The 21,185-nt window shown below is 33.5% G+C and overlaps 1 protein-coding gene across 7 annotated transcripts in view; it reads right to left on the reverse strand.

Moving 5' to 3' along the window:
- LOC110102857 overlaps nt 1-21,185 on the reverse strand; it is an 82,939-nt gene that overhangs the window by 25,920 nt on the left and 35,834 nt on the right. For all 7 annotated transcript variants that reach the window (XR_002303887.2, XM_028693282.1, XM_020831346.2 and 4 more), the window contains 6 exons: nt 18,680-18,934; nt 17,341-17,481; nt 16,940-17,263; nt 16,611-16,784; nt 2,344-3,256; nt 1,929-2,059 (listed from right to left, as the gene is read on the reverse strand). Coding sequence is in view for 6 of the 7 variants with exons in the window: in XM_028693282.1 (XP_028549115.1) it covers nt 1,929-2,059; nt 2,344-3,256; nt 16,611-16,784; nt 16,940-17,263; nt 17,341-17,481; nt 18,680-18,934 (1,938 nt within the window). In the remaining variant the exon portion in view is untranslated. The remainder of the gene's footprint in view (nt 1-1,928; nt 2,060-2,343; nt 3,257-16,610; nt 16,785-16,939; nt 17,264-17,340; nt 17,482-18,679; nt 18,935-21,185) is intronic.

Raw genomic sequence — 21,185 nt, forward strand, 5'->3', positions numbered from 1 at the left:
TCTGCAGCGAAACAGTGGAAAAAACAGCCCTCCACCGTCCTGATCTCGCTCTGATACCAATTTGATAGGAAACTCTTGGATTTCCAAGTGTTTCTCACCCAAACCAAAGTAGATCCAAGCGAATATTGCTGTCCACAGCAGAAAAACAGCAAAACTCCAGAAAATTTGAGAGAAAGATGTAGGGAGATTCGTAGGAAAACGATACAAACACTTTTATTTCAATAAAGGATGAAAAGCACTTGCAAAATACAACTTTCCTTCAATTCGAGAGAAAGGAAAAACTCTCCACAATCTTCGGCAACGCCAAGAGCCCAAGAACACAAACCCTAGATCTCCCAAAACTAATTCAAATTCAAGATGAGCCTAATTCTCATCATAACTCCTAATTAAAGACAAACGGACAATTACAAATTACCTAAAACACCCTTTTCATTCAAATTTTCCCTCTCAATTTCGCGTTAAGCCCAAGTGGGGCCCATTAGCTTGTCCGCCCCCTCCCTTTTGCCTGGCTTCCGCCGGCTGTAGACTAGGACCGGTCCAGGTTGGACCGGTCCAGCCGGCCCCTCCTGGGCCGGTGTAACAGAATACTTTCAAAAAAAAAAACAATTTAATATATTTTCAAAGCTGGAGTAAGTTTCTTTGGTTTCATCCCAAATCTCTTTTGGAGTTTAATAAAAGGAAATTTTACCCAATATTATTTATCATAGAATTGACAAGTAAAGACATTATCATATTATTTTCTAATTTCCAAGACTCTAAACATGGGATCTTTTTCTTTGGGTTCAACATTGCCCTAATGAGTTCATCATCTCTACTCTTCTCATAGTTATACATTATTACTAATTCAGATCCAGTGATGGAAGATGGTTGATCTCATATTCACCAATAAAACATGGAATGAGTGTCCCTGAACAAGAGGTGACCTCAAAAGACAAGTTATACCTTCCGATGGCCATGACATATTTGGTCGTATGGAAGATAAAGACATAATGATGCCACTTACAGAATGGAATAATAGAAAATGCCATTGATAAGAGCAAAAGATAGCCAACTGTAGACTGACTGGCAAAATTTGACAATCTAGCCCTGACTGTACTAGATGTTGATCATGCTGGAAATATTGATCAATGGATCCACGACTACAAGAGATCAATGCTCGATGAAGGGTTGAAAGTGGCGGTCAGTGGAGCAGTAGTGGCTGGTTCCAAGCAATTGCGATGATTATTATTGCAATTCCTGGCGATCAACGAGTCAGCATTTGAATTGATAGATTCTAGTGGTTGAAATTTAAGTTCGATGCAGTCATGAAGCAGAAGAGGTTGGGATCTTGCAGCTCTGTAGAAATCAAAACTTGCACAAGGTTGAAGAACGAATCATGAGTCAAAGGAGACGGCCAAGTTGTCAAAGATAGCGAGGAAACAATCAAGTCATGAGAATGCTTGCACTGATAACATATCGAAATTTTATGGGAGACACCTTTATTCCATTTACTTATAGAATATAATAGGAGGATTATTTACAGAAAAGACAAATTACTCGTATTACAACAAGTCGTATCTTCTAAATCATGAAACAGGAAAATCTACGGAGTATGAATTATTGTGACAGCCCATAAACTCTTCAATCCGGGTGCTCCTATAAATATAATAATATTCGAATTTAAAAAAAGCTCAAATTTCATTTTTCATATTTTATTTGATTTGACTTGTTAATGTTTTTGCTATTAGTATCTCCTGATATTAACAAAATCAAACATGCTTTAACATGAGAGTTCTAAAATTACCCACATACAAGTTATATAATAGTGATACACGAGATTTATTCATTTAAATAAATTACTAACTCAGCTTTGCAGTTTGAACAAAAAAAATCATAATAAGAGATTCATTTTCTGAGATACATCATAAGAAATTATCTGAAATACATACTGGTAGCCCGAGAATGTCACACAGTTTCAATAACTCCGGACGAAGTAACCTAAGAAGACTTCTTTGTTCTTCAAGCTTTGGTTCCCTATCTTCAGATTCAACAATGCGAGATTTCTGAGCATCTGAGATATCTGCAGATTTGTAACACCCACTGAAATATGAGTTAACCAAGTAAAATATATTAACAGGTATGCTATAGAAGGTTGTCATTCAAGGAACAAACAAGTCAAACCACTACAAACAATTGTTTCTGCTTCCAATCTCATTCAATTTATCCTTAGCTGGGTTACAAATCAGGGGAAGGGATGTAAACTTGAAGATGAGAAAAGAGCTTTATTATAGGAATGCATGCAAAGGAAGCTTGTCAGCTCAAAAATTCAGATTAAGGTACTATAAAATCATACAATGAATATACCTTTAGATGAAACTCCCTTTTCCCGAGAACATTCTAATGGCATGACTGGATCCACGATGTTGATTTTTCGGCGCTTCTTTGTTTCACTTTCGGCTTCATTCCTCTTTACAAATCCATCAAAATTGTGAACTTTCCTACGAATCCTTTGTGTACGGTCAGATATATGTATCCATCTACGATATCTACCTTCCAACAATCCTGGCCAAAAACTTGGCGTATCATTATCAGGCAAAGAGTTCCCTTCCTTCTCGCCTACCAAAACAATATTTCCTGGGTATGTTGCTCCAATTTGTTGGGCCTTCATGAGAATAGAGTGAGGGGCAGTTCCAGTGATTTCAACTTTTCCCGGCAACTCGGATAGTATTTCCAAAATAACATCATTCAAACATAACGTGTCAAATGAAGGTTCAGAAATACAAGTTGTTTCAGAGCTTGAATGGAACTGATCAAGTTTCCGAAATAGATAAGCAGCACCCCAACCAAGCAATGAGTGGGTAATATTTCGACTTATATTTTCAACATTACTATCAAGAATAGTATCTTGTTTTGCAAACATTAGAAGTTTCTCTTCCACTGTAAAACATGTATAAAGACGAAATACCTTGATGCAATTATGTTGTGATTCCATACTTATTTTCTGCAGAGACCTTAAGTCATTCAATGGATTCCAATCACTATCAAATAGGATTACGGCATCAACAAAATGGAGCTTAACACTTGGAAGGCAAGCACGCTTTTCAATCAGAAATACAAATCTCCCACTTTCCCTGTTATTAAACATCTTCATAGCAGCCACCTTCTTTGTCAGGATCAATCCACTCTCAATACGCTCATACGAGTCTACACCAAATCTTTGTTGGAGAAAATCATCCAAAATATCACCGAGAGAAATTTTTCCAGGTCCACCTAGAGACTTTCATCACAAAAGGTAGTTAGTCAAACCTGCTTAAAAAAAGTTGCAGTCATTGAGATGCCAAAGCAACATTTGTATACATTCCATTGCTAAATAATGGAGCCAAAGCAATGGGAAACCGAATTGTCCAATCAGAAAAACGAATTACTATGTAAAAGCCAAGTCATCATCTCATGACCCCTTGGCACTATGAAGCAGCCTGATTGTCTTGTTGGAGTATGTAACCCCACAAGAAAAGAGCAAATATGACAAAATGAAGTTCTCGCAAGAAAGCAACCTCATGCAATGCATGGGAAAACAATTCTAGAAATTAAAACCTACTTAAGAATTTCAAAATAGATTAGTAGTTAATAATTTGAAAGGTTGGACGCTATATTGCATGAGGCTGTTTTAAAGCAAAAAGTTGATAAATATTCTCTTTTCCTTTAATACATTGTGTTAATGCTAGGCCATTCCCTGAAAGCGACGCATTGTATGGCCTGATTACAGCGACAAGTGTGTAAGGGTCACTGCAACGGCGCCCGGTTACAGTGTTAAATAGGCAAGGATTCCCACATCATGGACGGATGTGGTTAAAAAAGCTAGTCAACGAAACTAAAATTAGGATAGGAACTTAGAATATAGGTTCACTTACGAGCAAATTAATAGAATTAATAGATATTATGATTCATAAGAAGATAAATATTATTTGCATTCAAGAAACTAAATGGTTTGGAGAGAAGGCTAAGGAGATTGATAGTTTAGGATTTAAATTATGGTATTTTGGTAGGAGTCATACTAGAAGTAGTGTTGGCATGGCTTAAAATTGCGCAATATGAGGCTCTCGTTGAGGCCCGCCTTTGTGCAATTCCAGTAAAAAACGCCTCGATGCTTACGCCTCAAGTTTTTTTTATGAGGCTTGCGCCTCAACTTGGTTGAGGCCCACCTCGCCTCACTGGCATGAGACTTACGTCTCACGCTATATATATTAAAACTTACATAAATCTTGAAGTAAATGCCCGACATTGGACTCTATATGAAGAACCCCTTAGTGATGACGGTGTTGATGACTTATGAGTTCTTATGTGATATGTCATTGCTATTTATTTTTGGAAATTGGAATTATATGTTAATGAAAAGAATACTGGGATTTGGGAAAGATAGAATTTTGAGTTGAACTATATTTCATGTTGTCTTATTATTGAGATATTTTGATTACACTTCATATCTTATGCTTTTTTATATTTTATATTATTCACTCATTTGTATATAAAAAATTTATCATTTTATATTTACGCAATCTTTTGATTTTGAGGCTTACGTCTCAAAACGTCTTGAGGCTTACGCCTCGCCTTATTGAGGCTTGAATACCCGAATACGCAATTTTAAACATTGAGTGTAGGTGTGATTATAGATAAGAGTTTTAATGATAATGTTATAAAAATTAATAGAATTGGAGATATAATTATATCTTTAAAATTTGTTGATACTAAGATTATTAATATTATAAGCGCCAATGCTCTTCAAGTAGGTTTGGATTTGTATTCAAAATTAAAATTTTGAAATGACCAAGAAGAATAAATACAAAATATACCTCTTGAAGAAAGAGTTTTTATAGGAGGAGATTTAATTGGACATGTTCATAGAGAGGTGGATGATTTTAAAAGCATTCGTGGTGGCTATGATTTTGAAGAAACTAATGAAGATGATAAGACCATATTAGATTTTTCTTTAGCTTATCATGTTGTAATTGCTAAAACTTTATTTAAGAAAAGAGATGAACATCTCATTACTTATAAGAATGGATATAGTAAACTAAGATTAATTGTTTTCTTATAAGAAAAATAGATAATTTAGATTACAAAGATTGTAAAATTATTCCGAGTGAAAGTTTATGTACCCAACATCACTTATTAGTTTTATACTTTAAGTTGACGAGACAGAAAATAAAAAATAAAGTAAATCGTTATTCTATGATTATATGGGGGTATTTAAAAACTATTCATAAAAATATTTTGGAGAGTGAGATTCTAGATCTTAAAATTTTGTATGTGCACGAGGAAGCTAATATTATATGAGAAAAAGTAGCCAGTGATATTAAGAATGGTGCAAAAGATATGCATGGAGTATCAAAAGAAAAATTTATTAATAATAAAAATAGATGGTGGTGGAATCAAGATACACAAGAAAAGAATTAAAAAACAGAAGATTTGTTATAAAAAATGATTTTGCTGTAAAAATTTTAATAATTGGGAAAGATATAAAGAGGCTAGTAAGGAGTCTAAGAAACAATATGCAATGCAAAGATTTTAGCATTTAATGATTTATATAATAGATTAAATACTAAGGAATGTGATATATATATATATATATATAAAAGTTAGGTAAACAAAAAGATAGTAGTAAGGATTTAATTCAAGCGAAGTGTATTAAGGATAGAGATCAAAAAGTGTTTTTATTAGAGGAAGAAATTCAACAAGGTGGATGAGATATTTCGCTAAACTTTCAATGAAGATTGTGAGAATATGATTGACTTTAGTGACCTTAGAACCCTAAATGAAAATAAAGATTTTTATTTTTATCGGTGTATTAGTAAAATTGAAGTTAAAGAGGCTTTAAAAAAATGTAATGTGGAAAAGTTGTTGGACCTGATGATATTCCAATAGAGATGTCAAAATGCTTAGGAGATGAAGGAATTTCTTGGCTTACTAAACTTTTTAATATTATTTTGAAGACTAAAAAGATGTTAAATGAGTAGAGAATAAGTGTTTTGGTTTCTATTTTTAAGAATAAAGGTGATGGAACAAGATTGTTTTTTTTTTTTTTATTTTTTTTTTTCTGTGAATCATAGAGGAATTAAGTCAATGTGTCATACTTTAAAATTATGGAGAAGTTATGGAGCATAAGCAGCGGCGTGACACCAAGTTCTCAAATCAATTTGGATTCATGCCAGGTAGGTCTACTATGGAAGCTAACATTTATTGAGAGTTTTGATGGAGAAGTATAGAGAGAATAAGAAGGATCGGATCTACATATGATTTTTATTGATTTAGAAAAAGCATATGATAAAGTTCCAATATAAGTGCTATGGAAGTTCTACATAAAAAAGGGTTAATAAATGCTATATTTCAAGCCATTAAGGATATATATGCAAGAACTGTTGTGTTAAAAAATAATTTAGTTTGACCAAATATTTTCCTATTCCAGTTGGATTACATCAAGGATCAGCCTTAAGCCCATATCTTTTTGCTTTAGTCATGGATGTTCTCACTAGACATTTGCAAGAGGTTGTACCCTGCTGTATGCTTTTTGCTGACGATATTCTTCTTGTTGACGATATTCTTCTTGTTGATAAAACTAGAGAGGAAGTTGAAGGTAAACTTAAATTATGGAGGTCAACATTATAGTCTAAAGGCTTTCGTTTAAGTAGATCTAAAACTGAACAAATGGAATATAATATTAATAATAATAGATCTAGTAGGAGGATTGTGACTTTGGTCGATCAACACATTAATAAGAGTACACATTTTAGATATCTCGGGTCTATTGTCCAAAGTCATGGTGAAATAGATAAGGATATTATTAGTAGAAATCAAGTTGGATGGTTGAAGTGAAGGAATGCATCGGGTTTGTTGTGTGATAGAAAAGGCCCTCTCAAACTTAAAGAGAAAATTCTATAAGATGGTAGTGAGACCTGATTTTTTTATGGTGCAAAATGTTGGCCATTAAAAGAGAAGCATAATATTAAGTGTTATAGAGATGAGGATGCTCAGGTGGATGAGTGGCTTTACTCTTAAAGACATGATACAAAATAAGCATATACGTGAAAAGGTTCAAGTAGCTCCAGTGGAAGACAAGATTAGAGAGTGTCGCCTTAGATGATTTGGTCACATAAAACAACAGCCTTCTGATGACCTAGTTATGAAAGTAGATATATTAGATTTCCATTAGGTAGAGGTAAACCTAAAAAGACTTCGTTAAAAAATATTAGAAATAACCTTTTATATTAGATTTAGATGAGAATTTGATTTTTAACATGACACAATGGAGAAAAAGGATTTATATAGCTCACCTTACATGGTGGGATAAAAGCTTGTTGTTGTTGTTGTTATAATGGAAGATTAAAAAAAAATGACAACAAAATGCAGTAATTATAAACGTACATAAAATGTAGATTAGATTAGACAATAAATAGACTAGATAGATGTCTTTCCCTTCAATAAAATTAAGAGAGCTCCATTTTGTAATTAAGCTCCCTCCAAGCTTATAGAACTGAAATTTTCAAATAGAATATTTTCTTTCTGATTATGTTGTTTGTGCCTTAATATAAAATATAGTATACAAATGTTTGCAAAAAAATTAATGAAAAGATAAAAATAAAAAAATATTGAAGAAATTTATAATAAGTTGTACATTTATTAGTTGAAAAAGTTAATAAAAAGAATCGGACTGCGATAGATGTGAATTAAGACTTGACAGACAAAATAAAATGAATAGGATTATTGAAAGAGATTTTTTTTACTAAAATAAAAATAAAAGAGGACATTATAAACGTACTTAGTGTTTTGCCACTTGAGTTGGAATAAAAGATAATTTTAAGAAAGATTTTTAGGAAACAACAAGCTATAACTACTACAAATATAAAAGAAAAAGGAAAAACAACTATTGGTTGTGACATAAATGGACATATAGGCTCACATAGAAAAGGCTATGACAAAATTTATACGTATAAGAAATGGAAAAAACGATGCAATAGCATATGATCTGAGATCATAACTAACACATAATTTAAGAAATGAGAAAAACGCTTAGTTCCTTTAAAAGTAAAGTTACCAAATAACAAACAACCTTCTCTTTTAGTAAGGGGTTGTTGGTTGGTTAAAAAAAAGGAATGCAACGTAAAAGTAATGCAATATAAAACGAATGCAATGCAAAAGTAATGCTTTGGAGTTTTTTGGATTAGTGTAATGTAAATACAGGCGTGTTTTTTTTTTTTTTTTTGAAGGAATATGAATGTACTGTAAAGCCTAAAGATGGTAGCAAAGGGTGGTGGCCAGTGAAGACAAGCAACATAGGACAAGTGCAACAACGAAGGTGGTAAACGGCAGTCGACGACAAGTGGATGTCGTGCTGGCTAGCGAGTGGCAGCTATGGTGCGGGTGATAGCAAGCGGTGGCTATGGTGGTCAGCGGTGGCGGGCGACGAGAAACGGTTGGCAACGGTGGCAGTTGACGGCAAGTGGCGGAAGGTGGCATTGGCGGGTGGGAGGCAGCGGCAGTCAACGAGCTTTTTTGCGGTATAAACAGTTCTCGCTCAAAACTGGATAAGTTTAGTTTACCTCAAAAATGAACTAAAATGATACACTAGATTTACTTTACTTTGCATTCTTTTGCATCCAACCAAACACCAATATTTTCAAAACTCTTGCATTTGGAATACTTTACACCCACTTTACTTCCAACCAAACAACCCCTAAGAAAAAGGAAAAATCCTTTTTTGCAAAGATTATAAGATGATTTCAAAAGAAAATGCAATTGTACACATATAATACTAGCTAAAGTAAAGTTACTGAAAAGAAATTGTTATCAAGAATAAATTACTAAAGTTTGAATGGTGAAAACTTTCTAATCTTCCAACTTAAGTTGTTAAAAAAGTCATATTGGTATACAAAGTGAACCAAACTTTATATGGTATAGAGTAGCTACTGTATGAATAAGATTGTCATACAAGTTTTAGAAGAGTTCACAAATATATTGTAAACAAGGAAATTTGGTGGTATTGGGAATGAAAATATTATTTTATTATGCTATTAAATTATATAAGATATTTTAGCACGATCTAAAAAATTTAAGATTGGAATAGCTCTAAAGAAGAAAAAAATCGCAAATGTTTTGGCTCAGAAGAAATAATCAAATAAATACTAAAGAATAGAGAGTTATGGAAGATATTGGAGTAATTTGGTTATCAATTTTTTTTAATGGAATAATAAAAGCTTGGAGGATGTTAATAAACAGGAGAAGAAGAAACTAAGCGAAAATATTTAATAACTAAAGCAAATTTAAGGATTACGATAATTATATGAAAACCTAGTTGATGAATCATACAATAAAGTAATGTGATATGATAATGGAAAACATGCAAAGCATCAAAGAATAAATTTCATGTACGCTGAAAGGCAATTTATGAAATATATATATTAAGGAAATAATCCTCATATGCATTTAATTTATATTAAGAAGGCATATCATTGAATGCACCAAGAACAGAACTAGTATGAATAAAAAAAATTTGTTTCAAAGGTATTAGAAGATATTAAAGATGCTTTTTTTTTCATTGAGCATTTAACTCACTAGAAGATATTAAAGATGCTGATGATGGAGCATTCCTATTATTAGAAATTGTCGAGTAGCACCCAAAAAGTTTCAGAACATAATAGAATTAAATCAAGTTCAATATTGAGTCCTGATCTTTTTTTAATTGTAATAAAAATTTATAGAAAGGAAATTCAAAATGAATAATGTTGGTTTATGCCATCTGCATATGAGATATCTAATATGTGAGATTTTGAAAAAAAAAATTACAAAAATGGCGAATTTGTAATAGATAATGATCTTCAAATCGAAAGAGCAAAGAAGCAGTTTATGACATGAATTGAAATTTATTACTACATATTCTTTGGAAAAAAATATGGTGCCTATGAATGATAAATTAGCTTGGATATATTATACAAAATAATGGAAATATAGTGAAGATATAACTTCTAGAGTCTAGAGTTTGCATTTTAAGTTGAAATAAAGATGTATAGGAATACTTAACGATTAAAGAATCTGATGTCAACTTAAATCTAACTTTATCATACTATAATTAGACCAATTATGAAATAGTAATTGACCCAGCACAATCGAACCAATGGAAATGCAAAAGGTGTAAAAGGTAAAAGAAACAGAAAAAGAATGTGGTAGAACTTAGCCTAAGTCAATTATCAATAATTCCATTCAAAGAGTACTACAGCTAAAAATAAAATGCCCTGGCATAAATCTAATGTGTGTGTGGGTGTGAGACAGATTATTTTTGAGGTTCCATCACAACTATGAATGCTACAAAGAAGTCTGAATTTCACAAATGAAAGAGTGGATCGGTGATGCAATCAAAAATTTGGGGAGGGACCCAAATTTGTGATCACAAAAAGAACACTCTTTCTAGGAACAAAATAAAAACATAAAATAGACAAATAAACTAAAAACAAACTTTCATATTATAAAAACTATTACAACTTGGACACTTACAAATGACTCAAATGACTCTTACAAATGATGCTTATAAGACACCTAAAGAAGCTTTCCAAGAGAAGAAGGATACAATGGAGTGGATACTTGCGGAGAGACGAAAGAGATTCGAAGCCAAGAAGAAGGGTAGAAAGAGCCCGCAGGATTTCCATAGAAGTAGAAGAAGAAGTGGAACAAAGCTCTCAAGCTTTTTTCCAATGAAAACCTTTTTCTCTCCAAAAATCATAATTATCACCACCTAAAACAACCACAAAACATCTTCTATTTATAGACCAAAGAAAGGAATACAAATAGCCACTAAAACTTAATTAAAAGCTAATTAAAATAGAAGGCCAAAAGGCACCTAAAACTGCTGTAGAATTCTGCCCAGAAATCTGTCTAAAAACAGCCCAAAAAACCACTTCAAATCAACACATAAATGGGGAGATGAAAGGCCAACAGCTTCTTGATAGAAATCCCAAACGTCGCAGCAAGGCAGAGAAGGAAAAGGCCACAAAACCAGTAGCTAAACACAGGAATCCAGCAGTTTTTTGTTATAGAAATCCCAAACGTCATAGCAGATCACAAGGGAAAGCCACGGCTTCAGCACAGGAAACCAGGAGGCATTTCACGGGTAAAGCAGGAGATCAATTCTCGGTAAAGGGGGGAAGTCACGGCAGTAAAGGGGGCAGAGAACCGAGGGCCAGCATCAATCCGAAGAGGAAGCAGTAAACTGAGGGAGGAAAACAGCAGAAAAACTGCAGCAGCCCAAGAGGCAAAAGGGAGAGGAAAAAGCAATATAAATTATAGAAAAGAGAGGAAGGAGAAAAGCCAATGTTTAATGAACTAAAAATCAGCTCATAATGAGCTAATCTTCTACATGACATTAATGAGTTGGAGAAGTCAAAAATCAAGTATGAGGATTTGATTTGACCCCTCCCCTTGCCTACATCAATCGGAGAAATTGGGTTTAGTGAAGGAAGAAGTGGAGAGAGAAATTGTGTTTAGTGAAGGAAGAAGTGGAGAGAGAAACAGCAAGTGAGTAGAGAAAGTGATAGGGCAGGAAAGAGAAAAAAGAAATGTTAGCATGCAGATAAATGATTATGCGGGTTTTTAGAAGGAAGAGAGGCTAAAAGTTGTGATTGAAGGAAGCTAGAAGAGGGTTCCTGCAAGTATAAGGCTTTCACGAGTGGAGACCGTGTGAACAAGTGAGAATGAGGGAGATGTGCAGGCCTATGAGTAAGAGAGGTCATGATGATAACAATTGATTTAACTTTTTTTATTTTTTAATTAAATTGAATCAAATAATAATAATCTAGTCAAAATAAATATATTATTAACTCCTCTGGTGAATTCTCAATTCTCCTTTGTCTTGAGAAGTCATCAGCTCACTCACAAAAAATCTTGTCTTTGCTTCCATGCAGTGCATAGGATAATATGAGCATCTATTTTGGATATTTTCAACATTCGAACGCATTAGCGTAGTCTATTTCACAAAAGAAGTCACCATTAGAAGATTTTGATTACAGTCAAGACACTACGAACCAAATTCGTTATACTTCACGTCCTTAGTCTATCATTTTAGTCAACTTGAATTGAATCAATCCAAGAGGTCATTTCTTGGTAATTTCGATGCTTCAAATGTATCAAAGCTATCCATTTTTCACGTTTGAGTGATTTTTATTATAGTCGATGCGTCTTGAACCAAATTTGTGTGATGCTGCATCGTTTAGTTGTCAACTTGTCATTTTGGTTCGATTTGATCATATTGGTTTGCAAGACACGTGAAGGTTAATGGTTAGTACCATGCCTCATAATACAAGAACATGCAAAGCAAGAATTTTAGAACTCATTTCTTTTGTTCGCTCTTCTTAAAACAAATTTTTGCATACAATAGTATTATATAGAATAAAAACTTGCTAAATATAGGGTTTAATTTCTTAAAAGCTTCTTCTATACTAACTAATATCCCCATAAACTAAGCATCATATGAATCAATTTTTAGATGTTACATTATCAACATTTATTTGTTCTTCGTTTAACAAACCTAAGATATCATCTCCTCCCATTTCTTGAATCCCCCCACCTCTCATACAAAAGAACACGCAGAAGCAGTAACAATAGCAGCATCAACACAGCTACAACAACAATGCATATCATGCATGCAAATGATGACAAAAGCAATTACACAAGTACTACAAAGTTGAAATGTTTCATATTAAGCAATACAATCTGATTGTTGAAGAAGTCCCATGTCCTTTTTTCACTTACATTCCAATGAATCAATGTAATGGGTCCTTCTGGATACGAGACAAAGACTACATTCTTTCCACATACAATAGGACAAAAAAGAGCTTAGTAGTTCAGCCTTGACTTTCTAGTTCTGAAGGATAAATCAATCACAAGTATTAAGAAAAGGGAGACTCCATCCTTTTGTTAAAATACCCAATGCATGCATGATCACTTAGCTTAAAACGCTTTTGTTTCTACCTTTATAAAAAATAAAGGTTGGACACATATTACGACATTAAATGAAGGATTGCTACACAATCAAGAAGAAAAGACAATGTACAATAAGGGAAAATCGTAAACTTCCCCTCTTTGTATTCAATAAATCATGGCACAAACTTTTTAATCAAAACTGGTAGATAAGCCACCTAAAACATTCTCAAACTGGGAAAAAAATATATGTCAACCAAAGCACCCTCAAACAAAAATTGAAATAAATAATTTCATATAATGGGACCAATTTTGTAAAATCCATCTTGCATTTTAATAAAAGCTCTCACTGCACAAAAAGTATACCACCTTCAAACAAGGTCAATTAAAATTAAGATGGCTATTTGAGTCATGAAAACGAATAAAGAAATAAATGGATATTAACATAAAGTATGCTAACTTCCTATAGCCCTGTACCATAAATCAGGAGAATCTATAAGATACACTTTTGTCAAACATCAAACAAAGATAACATGAATTGTATAATTATGTTCATTTTAAAAGCTTTCTCAAGCAAATATGAGTAAGTTGTTGGTCATATATTGATTTTCATGATTGAAAACCTAACATGTATTTCAGCTGATCACTCTGCCTAGCACGCAAAAAAAATATGCAAGAAGCCCATGAACTTTTAGAGAGCTATATTCCTTGGACCCTACCAGGCATCCTTCTTGGGAGCCAAGATTCCAAAAGGCTCTCTTAATCCCAATGTCAGGAGCCCTTGACTATCTATGATGTTGAATCCTTTAAAAAGCGTGGATCTAGGATTTGATTTGTCCCTTACTCCACATCTCCAAGTTACAAATGAAATGATAGACTGCCCTTTGATCATACTTGCACGGATCCTCATGCAAACTACTACTATCGGAAGGTAAAAAAGTTTAAATTTAACTTGTAGCCTATGTAGGAGCTCTTTTCCTATATTAAGTTCCAAAAGGCTCCTCCCTGCCTCAAATAATTAAAAACCACCAAAATGTTATCATAAAGTAACTTTTGATCCCAAAGAAAACCAAAAGCATCCATGTTCCTTCAAACTTTCTTGTAGTCACCTCGTGCCATCACTTGCTAATCTTTTTTAGAAGTGCTCTGTAGTTCCAAAAGCTTGCTCATTTAAGGGTAAATGACTTCTCTTTTGCTTAAACATTCTTCATTCAACATGCATACCTTCATGAAAGTAGTCTTGTGTTGTCTACTTTTAAAGATTCTTTCTCAAGGGCATTTTCAATTGGAAACAAAAAACTTATCAATTTCATCAAACGAGATCTTAAGCCTTTGGTTCCAAATTTTTCATATCCACAACTGAGAAGACTTCATTTCCAATAGCTAACTACCCAAACTTCTATACATGTTACTATCTCTTTTCTAGTTCAGTTATATTCTTAGAGTTATCTCCACTAATGGTGATTCAAAATGGCCTACAAGGAAGTTGAAAGCATAGCATCAAGGAATAAACGGATCAAATCTCTTTTTATTAGTTGGCATATTTTTATTTTATTATTTTTGTAATTAAAAAAACATGCAAGTGATGTTGGGCGAGAGAGGGCTACAACATTTTCTAAGGATACGCAGGCATGATTTCAATTTTAATTTAGATATTACAGTATTGATTGGCTTGGATTGTTATTGGTGTAGAGTTTGGAATGCCATTAAGTGTTGTTTTGAGCAGAGGAATTAGCATTGGTATTCTTCGGTGGTGGTTACCAGAATTATTCTTGTGAGATATGCTTTAGGTGTGATTGATTGACATATTTCTTTTATTTTGGTTGATGTGGTTGCCTCCATTTTACATTATACAATTGCATATGGCTGGTGTGGAAGTTATGGCTTTCACTAAGAGAATCTTAGGGTTTGATTCTTCAATGCATATGGAAGCTTGTTGGTTATGTTTCATGTGGTTTATATTGCTTGAAAGTGTGCTTATGACTTTGTGCAAGTTCAAGATTTTGAAATTACATTTTTTGACTGATAAGATTAAGATTTACAAGCTTAGGTGTATTCAACAATAGATAAAATTTTGCGAAGGTTTCAAATTATGCAGTAATTAATTTTAAATTTAATTAAAGTTTCGATTAAGTGTATCTTATGCCAACCTTATCTATTAACTTAGCAGATAATGAACCTATCAATAGATGTCATGAAACATATAAAATAACTTAGGCTTGAATAAAATCCACTTGAGCTTCAATCTAAAAATTCAAATTGGATGTTTGATTCCTTCAAGTGTGACACAAATGTGATTGTCTAATTCCAGTCGCAGTCAATTTCTTATATCTACATGAGAACTTACTTTCATATTTTTGTATTATCAGTCCATATTATTATTTCATTTAAAATAATTTGTACCGCCTTATTAGGGCCTCTTGATTTTGTTCAAATTCTAACCCATTAAAAATTCAATTTATGAACATTAAATTACAAATGCTTGCTAATTTTCTTAAATTATTTTCGATCGTTTCATTATCAATCGCTTTTTACTCAAGATTGTCTATAACTATAGTAAAATGAAACAAGTGCTTGAATAATTTTGTGGCTTACAATATGTGAATACATAATTTCTTTTGAATGCGATCACATTACACATCATATTAGTTGCATAAGAAAGCTTAACTCAAAGTCATCCTGCAACAAGTTTGTCCTCATCTTTGGAGAGGGCAAAGGTTTCGCTTCTTGAACCTTGAAATACAAGTGGTGCAAAGACAGCTCTTCTGCCTGTATTAATGCCATTGTTAGTATTTGTGCTTCGCTCGTGAAGAAGCTAATGATTAATACAAAATTTTATAATGATGAGTTTGGGGAGCGGATGCAATCTTAACTGAAAAATTGAACCACTATAAGTGTCAATACCTATGGCTTGTTCTATTATATACCCTCAATCTCTTTACAATTGTGTAAATATTATTACATTCTTAGCTTGTCAGGTTCTCAACATTATTTATAGCCTAAAATTCTTAGGGTAAATCGATTTCCCATCAAATTATAGTAATTTTAATATAACATTGAGTTTACTTGACTATTACTGGTTTGAGTACACACATTTAGGGAACAATCGATTTTCATATAAACCTATTTTAACTCTTTATTTGTTATACACTTTTCTCTCATATTTAAGATATTTGTAGCATATAATTGTTTATATTATTCATGCTGTTATACACTTACGGTACACTTAAGGTGCATTATTAATCTATGCATAACCTTGTTTAAGTCTCAATTTATTCTCATAATACTCAATTCAGCCACCCTTCAACCCAACAACTCTCCCACAACTCTCCCACAGGACCCACACAGATTTCATTTGTGCACATCGACCAACAAAAGGTTGGTCCTGCTCGACCCAGCCTAGATTAATGGATTTGAGGATGTCTCTCGCCATAAGTAATTTTTAACATTTACTGTTTTATTGGTTCTTTACCCTTAAAAAGTATGCTAAGCATGTAAAATGACTCAACAGAAAATAAAAATAGATTAAAATAATAACTAACAATTGAAGAGCAAAGATACACATTCAAAGTTTGAGGCTTGATAGTTGAGACACACCAAATCATGATGAATATATTGCAAATTAGCAAAGAAAAAAGTGAGAATAAAAGATACAATGGATTATTACATACCTGAAATAGAATCACCACCCTTAATCCACGAGTCTTCATCTCCTGAAGAATTTTATCCAGCAGGAACAATTTACCACTTGCACGCACTTCAGCATTTAGAAATTCGACAGTTTGGAGGCCTTTAGTTAGTAAACCTCGCAGTTCTAAGTCAACGAGGTAGGGATGATCACAGCACTAAATTGAAGAAAATTTGAATATGTAAATAAGAGATATATTGAACAGATTAATAGGTAAGCATGCAACTACAAAATTAACAAGATAGGCATCGCATAATTTCATGCGGCAAATATATACCCAAGGGATAGCACATGTATACATTAAAGACCAACCTTCCTGGTAGTAATGAGAATACTGTGAAGAGCTCCAACAACATCAGATCTTGAGTTTGAACGAAGAACATTTGAATTTGAAATAAGAGTTGCACAATATTGCTCCAATTGCACGTTAGAGAGTGGAACAGGAACCCAGTACTCCACAAAATTAGATGAGTCAGCTTTACGTTCATAAGCAATATGATGTGCAAATTTCTCTTTCACGGTAGCAAGAGCACCATGGGCTTCATTAGTATCAGCCTTTAGGTCAGCCAAACAATCATCCACGGTTCCTCCACTGCTGAGGAAGGAAAGAAGGATACAGTATTCAGAAAGGCTATCCTGGAAAATTCAAAAAGAACAAATTAGCCAAAAGAAAAACGATAGAAATGGATCAATCACTAAAATAAGTAATTTACCTTCATTTGACCATTAAAAAGAAGAAGCTTAAAATCTGCGTTTAGACTTTTTAGTTGTTCAAGAAATCTAAACATCTTTGGGTTCTGACATTTATCAATGATCACAACTTCCCAGTCAATGCAATTTATATCACCCAAGTCCTAGAAACAAATACACAACAAGAAAACCAACGAATAAAAATTAAGAAATGTCTCATAATAAACTAGTAGTTTCATTGAAAATTCATAAAATATGCAGCTATTAGTCCATTTTGCCACATGCAACCTAAATCCGTACAAGAAGGCAGGCAATGCATCTACAGAAAACAGAGTGTGCACGCCAAAAAAATACAGAAAACGTGGGAGAAGGAAACATATAAAAAAGCCCTATTTTGGATGCAGTTAAACAAGATAGTCAAAATGAGAAAAGAACCAAAATGGTCCCACAACTTTTTGAGAGAAACCAAAATAATCCAAATCTTTTGAGAGACAAATTTGATCCCTCAACTCTTTAAAATGAAATATTTTTAGTCATAACATCACTGTTTGAGTTAATAATGTTAAATGTAAGGATATTTTGATCATTTTTTAATTAAATATATAATTTTCAAGTAATTATATTTTAAAAAAAAATTATTAAATGTTTCTTTAATTAAAAAATAACAATAATAATTTTAATTTTAATTTCAAAAAATTTAGTCATAATTTATAAAATATGATATTTATTGATTTAGAGAAATCAAATTCAAATAGATGTTATTTTCAACTTAGTCACGCATATTATTATCAATCATATTTATAAAATATGACTAATTAAAAATAAAATTATTATTAATTTTTTTATTAAAGAAATGTTTAATAATTTTTTTTAGAAAAATTATAATTACTTGAAAATTATATTTAATAAATTTTTAATTAAAAAATGACCAAAATATCCTTACATTTAACACCACAAACTCCAACCTTTGATGTTTGGATAAAAAATGTCTCATTTTAAAGAGTTATGGGACCAAATTTGTCTCTCAAAAGAGTTGGGGACCATTTTGATCCCTCACAAAGAGTTGAGGAATCATTTTAGTCCTTTTCTCTAGTCAAAATTAACATAGTCAAGATAACAGATAACTCCATGAGAAAGGAAACCGAGCTGAAGAATGTTGATTTCAAACTAACTTCTAGTTTGGGGCTTCAAAAAATATGAATTTGGGTGCATACACTTCAACAGATGCACTAGTTGCGTAAGAAAATGAGAAAAGGCATTATTAGCACAAAAGCATATGGACGGATAAATACAGAAGTATTTAATTATTATTCAAGAAGTAGATTCGTATGCAGAAGTAATAGAAATTAGTAAAACACATACTTCGTTAATAGCTTCATGATCTGCCAAAAGCACCTGAAACATTAAGCAACCACTTTCCTCATAAAATTCAGTATTCCTAATCATCTTCCGAACACCTTTGTCACCCTCATACGTTACTACATTAAGTGATGGGGCCAAACGGCCAAACTCAGCTTGCCATAGTGGAAGAGAATCTGATGTTGTGATAACAAGACAAGGTTGGTATGCATAGCATTGCAAAGAAAGAGCAAATAGGACTGATTTTGTGAAACGTTCCTGCAGAAAACATCATTGCAAAAATGAAAAATAAATTTTAATTTAACTAGTACAAGAAGCTTCTTCGGATAAGGTTTAAGGTGATGAAAAATATTTAAGAGGGAAAAAAAAAACCCAGAGGGGAGTTTAGCCATTCAGTTGGCTTAGCATAATTCAAATTTAATGGAATTTCTCCAGCATAATGAAAAGATGAAATGCACATAATAAAAATTCATCCACGGTCTCTTGAAGAACTGAAACATCATTGTACATGCATGAAGCATAATAGTTTGAAACATTTCAAAGGACAAATTAACTTTCCTCAGACGCACCTTTTAGCCTGCTAAAATTTCTTGCATTTTTCCATGTACCAATAAAAAAAAAGTAGGAAATTATTTAACATAAAAATATGGTCCATTCTGTTATGTGATAAACAAAGGGTGTGCCATTTTTAAACATTTCAGAAGACTTTCTATATAAATACAAGGAGAACTGTCTGAACCATTAATAATTCAATTAAATCGGCATTGTTAAAGTCATTGAATTGCATTTTTACAAGCAAAGATGATGAGAACATCTGACCTTGGAGAGTCTATAAGAGGCGTAGCCATCGATCTACGGCCATGATTGCAGCGTTTTACTTTTGATTATCATTGTATTAGATTATTATGTTTATGATTTATTGTACTTTTTTCCTTTTCTGCCCTCACTTAAGGGCCTAGTTATGTGTATGCCCTAGGGGCAAGTTGTTCTTTTGTACTTTCTTCATTGTACTAGCTATTTAAGGCCTCCTCCTCCTTTGAGGGGATGATGAATAATATTATGAATTTTCGGCATTTATGTGTTTTGAGAGAGCTTGAGCGTTCTTGAAGAGATTGAAGTAACTCCTCTTCCCCTTAAACCGCTGGCCAAATCCATTCCTCCCTCTCATAGTTGAAACCCCCATCTCCACTAACCCTAGGCCAACCACCTCTCCCCTCCTCCCTCTCTCTCGGGCGAGCACCACCACCCATTCCTCCTCCTTCACCAGCCAACCATAAGCCCCACCGCCACCGGCCTAACCCCATCACCCAAATTCCACCACCAACTCAAGCTGTCGGCCCCTAGTCTCTTTCCCTCCTTAATTTCCCTATTTCCTAAATTAGTTTATGTTAATTTTGGAAAGCTTTTGAATTCAAATCCAAATAAATTTGAAATTCAAATCCTTTCTTAAATTAATTAGCCTATTTTAGAAAACCCCCTTCAATCCTGAATTGATTAAAATCTGAAACCAATTAGCATTGATTGCCCCTCCGCATTCAACAAATGTGGACACTTCTCTCCCCTCTATCTTGGCTGGCCCCCCTACCCTCTCTCCTATCTAATTAGTTCATCCAATCAAATCCCCCAATCAAGCCCCTTGCATGGTCGGCCCCTTCCTTTCTCTCCAATTCAAATATCCCACAATAATTCCATCCCATTAATCTCTCCCCTCATTATGAATTAATTTACATTATCCCCTCTAATTCTTCCCTCCCCTTCTACCTAGCCGCCACCCCTTTAGTCTTCCCCAACTCCTAAACACAATTTCTCCGCCCAATAGCTCTCTTTCTAGTTCCTAAACATCCCCAAGTTGCTGTCCAAATTTCTGGACCAAGGGATTGCTGTCCAGCACTCCCCAGATCAGCAATATTGTTGTCCAAATCAATTCGTGCTTGCTGTCCAGCAATAACTCAGGTGCTGTTCAGAAATTCATGCACTCTTCCTTGCTGTCCAGCCGCTTGGAGAGGTCTTTGAATGTTGTCCAAAGGTTCCCAAACCTTGAAGTTGTTGTCCACTATTGTATGGCTGATCCTGAACAAGATCACGGGTTCGTTTACGACGACCAAGGCCACGTCGATATTTTCAACTCGCCGTTCTTCCACCGCGCTTTTTTTTATTTATTATTATCCTCCTTATTTTCCTAACCGCCACTTCCCCATCTCTCTTTCTCCAATTGGCTTAAAACTCCACCCAAAACCTAGGCTAAAAGACACCCAACCGCCGGCCCAATCCCATTCCCAAAGCCGCCGGCCATCATCCATCCCTTGGCTCCAAGATTCAAAATCTAACATTCAAATCCTTTCCTAAATTAGCTCCCTTTAATTTTGGAAACTATTTAAATTCATATTCAATTGAATTTGAATTTGAATTTTACTTCCTAAATGAGAAAAACTATTTTAGGGAAGTCCCTCAAATCATGCAATTTTGAATTTTAAATAGGAGTTGATTTAAATTCACTTTCCTATTTTAA

This window comes from Dendrobium catenatum, unplaced genomic scaffold (assembly GCF_001605985.2).
Source record: "Dendrobium catenatum unplaced genomic scaffold, ASM160598v2 fragScaff_scaffold_249, whole genome shotgun sequence".
NCBI classification, from domain to species: Eukaryota; Viridiplantae; Streptophyta; class Magnoliopsida; order Asparagales; family Orchidaceae; genus Dendrobium; species Dendrobium catenatum.